This window comes from Podarcis raffonei, chromosome 3, assembly GCF_027172205.1.
Source record: "Podarcis raffonei isolate rPodRaf1 chromosome 3, rPodRaf1.pri, whole genome shotgun sequence".
In the NCBI taxonomy this organism is placed as follows: domain Eukaryota; kingdom Metazoa; phylum Chordata; class Lepidosauria; order Squamata; family Lacertidae; genus Podarcis; species Podarcis raffonei.
Genome location: NC_070604.1, coordinates 56,021,141 through 56,031,857, shown reverse-complemented (window position 1 = coordinate 56,031,857; position 10,717 = coordinate 56,021,141). Strand labels below are relative to the sequence as shown.

At 42.0% G+C, this 10,717-nt stretch overlaps 1 protein-coding gene across 5 annotated transcripts in view; it reads right to left on the bottom strand.

Moving 5' to 3' along the window:
* Positions 1–209: 209 nt before the first annotated feature.
* Positions 210–10,717, bottom strand: part of LOC128410477 (transcription cofactor vestigial-like protein 2) — an 81,418-nt gene continuing 70,910 nt past the window's right edge. For 3 of the 5 annotated variants that reach the window (XM_053381757.1, XM_053381758.1, XM_053381759.1), the window contains 7 exons: positions 8,838–8,962; positions 5,935–6,082; positions 5,710–5,826; positions 4,759–4,849; positions 3,259–3,308; positions 2,205–2,324; positions 210–951 (listed from right to left, as the gene is read on the bottom strand). In XM_053381757.1, coding sequence (XP_053237732.1) covers positions 437–951; positions 2,205–2,324; positions 3,259–3,308; positions 4,759–4,849; positions 5,710–5,826; positions 5,935–6,082; positions 8,838–8,962 — 1,166 coding nt within the window. In that variant the 3' untranslated portion in view covers positions 210–436. The remainder of the gene's footprint in view (positions 952–2,204; positions 2,325–3,258; positions 3,309–4,758; positions 4,850–5,709; positions 5,827–5,934; positions 6,083–8,837; positions 8,963–10,717) is intronic. The other 2 variants (XM_053381761.1, XM_053381762.1) reach the window with 2 other exon arrangements.

The window sequence follows — 10,717 nt, the reverse complement described above, 5'->3', positions numbered from 1 at the left end:
ATAGGATATGACCCGAGGAAATTAGCTTTTAAATTTAATTAGCTCCCACTTCTGTGTAACATGTCAGAACTAGTTAGCACATTACCAACAGGAAAACAACCCCAGACGCCGTGCTGTTTTGTTAGGACACTGTCCTACCTTGTCTAGAAATCAGTGCAGTGACCAGTTCTTCTCACTGACAGCCCCCAGCCCACACAGGACAAAACAGATTAAAGTTTAAGTTATTTTTATTAAATTAAAAATGTATGTACACATTGCACAATGTTAGAGTGGAGCACCAATATTGCAGCTGCAGAGAATCGACTGCCTGAAGACTCTACCGCAAAGGCAGCAACGAACAGCTTTCACTCCTCAGCCAAGAGCAAATTTTGTTTTGCTCTAAATCTAATCCAGTGCTTTAAACATTATGGCAGTGAGTTTCCGCTGGTCCTTAAGGTTACAGAAGAGCTGTCATTGCAGTCTGATTTACCGGTTTTAGGCAGTATCTGGGTGTCGAATAGCCCTCATCTGTCAATAAACTGGTTTGGGGCTTCTGATAGCCAGTATTGTAGTCAAGTGTGGGCAAGGCTTTCATTTTTGGCTTGTCATAATCCTTCTGACTTTGCGGTGTTTGATAATCTTCACTCCCCGTTTCAGTCTGGCACAAGGCAGCAAAAGTGCCTGTGGAAAGGGAACATTTATGCGCAGCAGAAGCAGTAGGAATGTTATAGCAGCTCTCTGAAGGAAAAGTGTTTTCTCTTCCTACGTGTCGCTCTATAATAGGAGTGGCGTATTCAGGCTCGTGGTTGGTCAAAGGCAGTGCATAATCGTGCCGATTTGCTCTCTGTGGGCAGTGGTAATGGTTCCCAGTCTCGGCGCTACCTTTTTTCTCATTCTCTGTGTCCATGGGTCTGAAAGTGGATCCCTTTCGGGTTACTGTCCCAGTTCCTATCATGAGAGGCTGTTGATAATCTAGATGGGAAACAGAAAGAATCACATCAGAATCTCAGATCACACCAAATACTGGATGCCACCTTCATTTGCGCTGAGCAATCTGCTATATTATTTGCCTTCTCCCAGAAAGAAATTGTTATTGTGCCTACAGGAGACAGCTATTTTTTCTGTTATCCCTGAGTCATCTGACCAAGTCACATTATTTCCCAACTGCAGCAAAGAAAATTCAAGCAAGTACTTTGAATCGAATGTCGGTGGACTGTCAAGGCAATTAATTAACTTGAATAAGCTAAAATTAAGCACATTTCCAGGATGCTTCAAATATGTATTTTAAGTTCAAGACAAGAACAAATAGGAAGCATACCGGCTCATGTTTTATGTTTGTGTCAATGGGCATTTTTAATTCCTTATTTGCAATGGCCTATGGCAACGAGCAATAAATATTTATAAGGATCGTTAAGATTTTCCTTGGAGTACTCCTGCCTCCATGCACAAATTTTATTAGAGACCATTTGTTTTCCCCCTGCCTTCTCGCCACAAGATCAAACCATCCTTCTCGCTCTACTGACAAACCCAGCCTTCAGTCTATCAAAGGTCAAAAACAGATTCCTACATTAGATCCTTAGTAGAGGAATAGCTATTGATTATACAAGCTGCATGAGCCATGTGCAAAAGAAAGAAAAAAATGTGCACTATAATGTTAGAGTTACTAAGCAAGAAAACATGAACACAATTGTCAAATTTATTCACTATCCTATCTAAAAGAATGGTACCACAAGTTACAGCTAAACTCCGAAAAGCTACTAGTCATGATAGCTATGTTCTGCCCCCACTGTTAGAGGCAGTATGCCTCTGAATAACCATTGCTAGGAATAATAGATAGTCAGGCAAAATCCTCATGTCCAGCTTGCAGGCTTTGCAAAGGCATCTGATTCGCCACTGTGAGAATGGGATGCTGGGCTAGAGGGGCCTGACTGAGAAATCTCTTCTTAACATCTTTGATATTGCACATGGGTAACCTGACGAGGAAGAATGTTGGAATGCCAAAGCCATTACTCTACAGGTATCTGGAAGAAGAATGCCAACAGTTTTATGTGAACACACTGGCAGGGGAATAATAGAAATTTGATAAATAAATTAAAAAATGGTACAAGTTCTATTCTGCCAATCAAAGAACAGCCAAGTTCTCCTTATGGATGGGCAAACTAAGCCTGTTCTTTACGTTTCTTACGTGCTACATAGGGATTGTTTTCAGAAGACAGTGAAGTTACCTGCCATCTCTCTTGTGACGAGATCTAGCTTTTGTGGCGTATCCTTTTCATTATTATAACTGATGGTGAATTCAGTAGACTGATGTCTGACAAAGGGTTGCTTGATTTGTTTCCAGAAACCTAGAAGTTCAAGTCCTAATAATGTTAAAAATCTCAAATGTGATCCAATATAAAACATTGCATGCACAAAAAAATTAAAACTGTCAGTTTGATTCAGAGTGTGTGTTGCAAAGGGTGACATGTTAAAAGAAGCTTGCATTAGCAGAGATCAGTCTATCTATACAGACCACATAGGGCTAAATCCTGACAACTAGCTTCCCTTCCATCCTGCAGTTGCTTGTGTTCTTCACAAGTCACCCTTGAGAGTTGGAATGAAGGGAGATATTGGGGGTGAGAGCTGCAGTGTGTGTGTGTGTGTCCGTGCGTGAAAAAATCAGCAGAAGCTCATCTAGTATGGTCACACAAGGGACTCTCGGATCCCAGCAATTTATCATCTGGACGTTCTCTTGGAGTCATGAACACACTTAATTTTAAATCAGCTGCTTTGCTGATCATTTTTGGATCTCCCTCCCCAACAACCCATCTCAATAGCAGTGCACTGTTGAATTTCAAAGCAAAGCTAAATTTGGACTTGCTGAGCATCTCATGGAAGCAGGCCCGCAAGGGAGAAGAGAACAAGAGTGTGATATTAAAAAAAAAACTGATCTAAATCTTTTAATGAAAATGGTTCCACAAAACCCCTTTTCTATTAAGTTATCCCCTGGTAGAGATTGACATGGATAATGGATGCGTGATCCAAGCCATCCAGATTAAGCCACAGCGATTCCAAGGATCAGGAAATACTAAGCACAGGGAACTGTCGCTGGCTGCTGTCAATGACTGCTCCAGTTCCACCCATCCATTACATATATTAAAAGTTCTTGTGCTATTTGTATATAAGATCTTTAAGGGGAATTAGTCTCACTACACACAAAGATATTGTTACAACTACATAAACATTTCCCTTTCTCATTATTGTCAGACGATGAACAAAACCACGATTTTTACCACCCACCTGGTTTCCCGGTGTCGTATGAGCCATAAGCACCTCCTTTCTTTCCTCTCCTATAATGAAGAACAGCAACAATAGCACTTGGCTTCAGTCAGTTCCATTGAGCCAGTGACTATCAACTCCTATTGACTGTCTAGGCTAGATTTTCAGGCACTGATCTTCCCCAACTTTGCTACTAGAGGCACCGGGTGTCCCTTGGAGACGGAGACCTGGGTCTTTATGCTGAACCCTGGATCTACCGCCTCTTTTGAAAACTTAAGAAAATGCTTACAGGTAGCTAGGCACAATGCAAAGCAGAATACTGGTGAGACCCATCCACTCACCATCCTGATTTGCTGAATGAGTTGGGCAAGGAGGTGGGGGGGGGGGAGAGGCAGACAGGTAAACAGACAGATATTATACTGGATAAGGCTTCTTTCAGTTTCCATATATACTTAAGTAGAAATTCCTGCCAGATAGGGCAGAGAGACCAACCCACATAAAACAGAATGATGGCAAGAGCCAGAGTAAATTCATTTCCCTTTGAAAATCAGGCTAAATTTGTATAATGTAAATATGCATTAACATAGGCATATTTATTTCATGAACTTGTTTTCCAAATCTTTCTAATTACTCAGTAATGCCCCTGACAGATGCCATCGGAATCTACAGACTGTGCCTAAAATAACTAGCGAATCATTTTTTTCTGGTGGCCAACTACAAAGACCAAACATACTACAATTTCATCCTTAAGTAAGGATGTTTAGAAATGCAGGCTTAAATGGATTGCAGATTGTATTTAAGCACTTAAAGCAATGAACTACTGATCCAAAAACACCCTAATAGTGGACTGCTTTTCTTTGGGGTGCGACTACAAGACAGTCTTGTAGTTCTTCCTTGTTTTATATTTATAAAATGGTGGGAATGGACTTTGCAACTGGTTACTCGAAAGAGTGACAGAGAAAAAGAGAGAGAAAGAAAGTATACTGCCCATGAGCCTTTTGCATAGGTCATCTCTTTCCCAATCAGAAAAGCCCTCAGGTGAGGAATGAATCATTGTGGAAATCTTTCTGCTGTTTTTCATGGAACTTCCTATATTAGCTCGCTTGTCTATAAAAGGCTAGAAGACTCCTTCTGTGAAGAGAGCCACCCTTTCCCATTCCCTGCAATTCATGGGGACATCAGCTGGGAGAAGGAGCTCATTGGATGAGCAGGAGCACAATGAGGAGCTGGCGAGGGGACTTGAGGAAGCCCAGGCGACAGAATTTGAAATGCTGGTGATTAAGCTTGGGACTTCGTATTAATAATGCAAATGCAGTTATAGGTTTTGGTCATAGCATTTTTCCTCTTCTGCTGTAAAACCACTGAAGGGAATCATCAGGTGTAGTCCTGTTAGCAGGTAAATCTGCCAGTTACTCTTTAACCTACTAAACAGCTAAGGAGAAGGCTGTTATGTGTCCAAAAACCACCACAGGAATTTTTATGCTTTTCAATTCTGAAGAGGGAAAAGTGAGAGTTACATACTTTCGTACAACAGCATAGATACCAATTCCAGATATCAGGAACAGCAAAAGCACCACTACTACTGGAACGATTATGGTAGTAAGATTCAGTCCTTAAAAAGAAATGAAGATAAAAAGTTACAATATACTGAAAACCCAGCTGAAAAACTAGCTTGAGGGCTGGACTACATATCACATAGTACTGGTATATAGAGGGGAGTATGTAGAACCCAGGAAACAGTGGGACTTAGTTCACATTATTGAATCCTGGCCTAACAAGCAAGGATATGCATGACCTCCTTGCACCCTTTGCTCCCATTTCACTCCTCCCTTCACATGATTGGGCGGGGGGGAGGTAGCTGCTGTTAACCATGGCATCTTGTTACGTACAAGCCAGGAATTATGCACAATGGATTCCAAACAAGCCAAGTTTTGAAAGTCGTTAACCACAGTTTCTAGCTTGCATGTAGTAGGAAGCCATGGTTAACTGAGGCCTTCTTCTTGGTTTCTTTCCCCATTTGCACAAGGGAAAGAGTGCAGCAAGAGGAATGTGGTTGCATCTGGGTGCAGCAGGCTTGCCCATATCCAGGCTTAACTTATGATTTGATTATGTGTTCTTCTGTGTTGAATACCACTCCGTGTGTTCAGACCTGCACCCACTTTAGATCGGTATTAAGCATTGGATACCTCTCAAGTTATACAATCAAGCCTTGTATATATTCAGAACACAAGTCACTGTTTCTGGTCATTTGGCCCTCATAAAGTAAAAACCATGTAGCAAAGACAGGAATGTGCCCTGCCAACCTCAGCCCCAATGAATCACATTTTGTTCCCAGGCATTTGAAAATTGGGGTTCAAAAAGGTGGTTTAGAAATAGGTTTACATTATCACTTCTGAAAAGTTGTCACAGTCTGTGGTAGGAGTTGTGCTAAGACTTTCGCCCTCCATTAAGGTTAGGAAAGGTGTTTCTTACCTAAGCTGCCTTCTTCTGAGGGTATGGGCTCTGTGATGGTTCTGTCTTCTTTTCTAACCGAGACACCTGTGCTTTGACTTGGTCTCTGCCAGAGCGGATGCGTAAGGGAGCTGTTAACTGCAAGGCAGAAGGTGGAACTAAGTGAACCTCAAAACATTTGAAGGGCATTCAGATCCTGCTGCCAATCAAACCTCTCCCCGCCCCCCGAATGGTAAAAGGGCTTACCTTGGTTTATGCGACAACCAATAAGTTCCACCTTCAGGGCTATTCTTTTGTTCCAGCTCTGTGGAATAATTCTCACGTAGCGGGCTACTATGGGGGGAATGAAATTATTCCGGACTATATCTCCATGATTAGAGTTGGCTTTGAATACCTGCCGTTTGAAAGGAAAATGAACCACATTATTTGGTTTAAAGCCAATGAATAACAACTTCTCCTCTTGAAATCACAGAGGATAAAAATCAACAGCAGCCTGTGTTGATTCACTGGGGGATGGCGAGGAAAGACCTCAACCCTCCAGAGTTTAAAGCTCTTCCTCCAATATGTAGGCAGTCCTAAACTGGAGCAGTACAGCAGTAAAAAGAGGGTTTGTGACCAGCTGAGCAGCTAGTTGCGCAGCCAGGCTCAACTCCAAACAGTCCAAGGCCAGCAAGGAGTAGTTAACTCTTCCTCCTCCTTCAGATTGTGGCAGAGTTTGAGGCTGGATGCACAGCAAGCTGTAGAGTCAGCACTATACCACTTTAATTCAACCGGTAGAGCCAGTCTCAGCCTAACAACTGAAGGGAAGGCTTTAGCCCTGTACAATTCTAGCACAATTCTCTCCCCCCCCCCCCATTACTGGTGCCTGTTTCCTCTCCTCAACACAGCATTAATCAATGCCACTCTTTTACTGTTTCTAAAACTGTTTTCCTGCAACAAGTCCTCCTCCCACTTCACAAACAGTGGAATGGGCGTGTGCAAAATAATACCCTTCTCTCCTGCACACTGCCCCTCCATGTGTGCAGGTACTCCATGCCCTGTCTGCTGTGGGTGATCCTGCTTCACAGCCCTGCTGGTTGGCATGGGCCCATCTACTTTGCTAGTAAAGGGAATTAAGTATTGGAAACTTCAGCGTTCTAGGATTGGAAGAGCAGCACATTTCTCATTTTAGATTTAAAAAGTAACCACCACCAAAGAATGGTATCCAGCTGGTAATCCCCCATGGACAGAAACTTTGATCCAGCAGAGCCTTCTGTCGGCAGAACAGGGATCAAGATGATCTTTGGCAACTGCCTCCTCACCCCTGCAGTCTCTCCATTCCCCTAAGATCAACTTCTGGGAGTTGGAGGAAGTTTTGGAACTGTGTGGGGGTGGAGACACACGGGGATCTGCAAGGGAAGGAGAAATTGCCAAAGAAGCCGGAGTGATGGGGAGATGGCTGTTTTATTTTGCTCAACGTGTTCTTGAGATATTCTTCCGACAGGACAGTACTTATCAGCACTGCCAGTGGAAAGCAAGATAAACATACTACTTCTTTTAAATTAATACCATTAAAAAACCCTGTCTTTGTATAATTCTTTGTATAAAGTTTCACAGAAGGCCTAATATTAATTACAATCATATGTTGATAGCCCATACTTTTTTTCAACTATGTGGAATACAGCACTTTTGAAGTATCTTTGCTGCAGATTCCCATGCAATGCTGCTAACTCAGTAATAAAAAAAAATCCAAAACAAGTATATGATGCTGGGAGATAATAACTTCTCCAGATTTGATCTCTAACTTGCCCTTTGTATTTAGGGGCAAAAAAGTAAGTTTCTCTCACTAAGCTGCAAGCAAACTGAGACTTAATCAGAGAGTTTGCTTGCAGAGTGTTTGCTTTATCTCCTACTGATAAAGGCTGAGCTTCTCCAATTCCTATTGTAGGTCAAATGAGCAGGAGTCCATGCCTCTTCTAGACTGATTCATGGAGCTGAAAAAGGGCATAAGAATGTAGATGTGCACTTGAAAACACATCCCACATTTAAAGTGCATCTCCCCTGTAAAGAATCATGGGAACTGTAGTTTAACCTTGACAGAGCTACAATTCCCAGCACCCTTAAACTACAGTTCCTGGAATTCTTTGTGGGGGCAGATGTGCTTTAAATGTTTGTCGTGCACCATCACAGAGCAAACCTTGGAAGTAATTCCCACTGCTTTCAATGGCCCTTAGTTTATTGTAAGGTGTGCTCAGGATTGCAGCCTTAATATTCTGCATATATCCCTGCCACACCTTATCAGATCCTTGTGCAATTACAACCTTGTGCTAGAAACCAGAAAAGTCCTGCTTTCAAGACAAGGGGAGAAGGGGAAATAAAATGGAAGATTTCTAACACTTAAAAGTTATAAACATAGATTGAAAAAAGCTGCTCCACCACAAGCAGTAGTTTCACAGAAAATACTTCTCAAATAATGTTAAAGTATATGCAAAATCAGCTCACAATACAAGCAGCTCTTCCCCACCCCCATACCGTAGGTTGTGAGTGAAGATTTTAAAAATACAGATTGTTATCTACAGGAGGGCAAATAACAGTCTAAGATTTGAGGGGCAAGTAGCTGCTGCATCACATATAGGTCTCCCTGAAAACAATCCGATCTGCTTCCCCCACAGTGAAATTTGAAGGAGGAAGAAGGCTCTGTCCGTGGGGTGGGTGGATGTATGTATATGCAAAAGCATATTTTACTGTACCTATAAAGAAAGAAAATGGCAAAGAGGGCACTTTAGTACACTGTCCTGCTTCTTCTCATAGCCCAAATAATATTTTTTCCTGCCAAACTGCTCATCCAGCTTCCTCTAGTGAAGAGGAATCTCTAGCTTCCTTACAAATGTTTTCAAATGAAATCATTTCTCCATGGCGAAACTAGACTGGAGTCTTCCTAATGTAAGGGACAGGGCAAATTACCCAAGCCGCAACTAATCCTAGACAGCGCCCCGTGTGTAATGAGGGTGCTGAAAACCCACTGGAGTAAACAAGATTTGAGTATAACAATCCAATAGCTCCAGCTGTCTGAAAAGGATGGAAGATGGAAGTTGGGCTGCAGGAGAACACCCCACCCCAGGCAACCACCATTTCCCCCTTGCCCTTTATCTCCCCACTTCCCTAGTTACCTTTTCTTGATTGCTTAGGATTCCTTTGTAAGTCCTCCATTTTGAGTTGTTATTTTTATAGTTGACAATAAACGTCTTAACGTAATAGTTAAAATTGAGCATTGTGGACCCTGTGGTTCTAATTCCTTGTAATGAAAGAAAAAGTAAACAAAAGGGATCTGTTTTGGTCTGTTGGTTAATAATAGTAAAATAAGCATACATTTCCTTCAAACAACAATCACTCATTTATATTTGCAGCAAAATTAAGAAATGTCGCCACCTGAAAACCTTTCGCTTTCTACTATATTATTTGTAAAGGCATCCTCAGATGTACATGCTAGGGCTCTCCCACTGTCAATAGTGATAGGGGAAAGGCTCTCCTGCACTTGTGAAGCTCATCTGGAACATCACACTTGCACAGGCTCTGGATCGCAAGAATCATTTTTACAGGCAAGTGTCTCTAGTGAGCACACCACAATCTACAAAACCGATAATGAAAGCTAATTAATATTTGAACAGACATGCTCTCCCCTCCTTTGGCATTGGCAATTTGTCCAGCAAAACTGCAAAAGCATGCCAGCAACATGGACTCAAGAAACAGTTGCAAAAATGGGACAAAACGGAAACGGGGTGGTTAGGTCAGCCTCAGTTATGTCCATAGAAGAAGTGGGATGGTTATAGGTCTGCTGGAGTAGAAGTGAGGCCACATCCCACCCCTCTTTGACCACTGAATAGCTACCATGTGACGGGTGAATCAGATTCAGGTAAGCTGCTGAGTGGGATCTCAGCAAATAATAATAATAATAATAATAGTAATAATAATAATTAAAAAAACCAGGCCTCCAGCTAATTACACAGGTGTTTCTGTAATGTGGAAAGGGTCCCCATATCCAAGTGTGCAGTGGCTCATCTGAAATTGGGGTACCAATTATAATTACATTTAACATTTATCCTGCAATTGTGTGTGTGGTTTTTCTTACTCAAAAGCAAGCAAAGGGAACCCAATCCAAAACTGGACTGCAGTGCACAAAGAGTCATGCCACCCTCTCCCCAAAAGGTTCATACCTCTTTCAGCAGCTACTGATAATAAAAAAGAAACTTTAAAATCCCTTTTGGTGTTATTAGGAGGTGTGTTTGAGAAAGGAGGAGGGAGTCTTGGGGAGCATCACAGTTGGGGAGGAAAGGATTAAACCTAATCCTAATCCACGTCACCCCCTATGCACAAAAGAAAAGAGCACATGCACAGCTGCAGCCTGAAGCTTATGTATTAAAAACACAATGCATAGTTTGATCAAATCCAGAATAGAACTACACTCTCATCACCAATCATGCTAACAGTGAATGTTGTCCCTAGTTGTTGGGTATCGGCAGAAGATGTGAGATGTGGAACAATGGGAGGTGGTGGGGCACATGTGAGAGTGTGTAAGGCAGGGCATGGGCAGATGTGGTTGCATTTGTGTAAGCATGGCTCTTTGTGTGAATAGTGGCAAAAGAACCATTTTCAGGTTGGGACTAAGTGTCCTTTATCAGGGCCCTGCAAATAAATTCTCACCCAGTGTTGTGCAACCTGTTATCTGGGTGCAGCAATTGGTGCCCTACTCCCCTGCCCCCAGCCTTAAGCTATTATTTACAAGAACAGCAAGTCCTAGACTTCCAGAATAGTATGGCAGGCGTAAGGGAAAACATCTAAGGTGCTCCTGATAAGATCAAATTGAGGGATATATGAAAAGAATGGAGCCTCATTAACAACCCAGAAGAATTCATATATATTTAGTTTTGTTTGTCTAAAAGCTTTAGAAGAACACAATTATAACCACTGACAAGATTCCAAAAAGACGATAGAAGATGCAAGTATGAGGAATTCCTTTCTGCATTTCAATGATAAAGGCTTATTAGCTGTT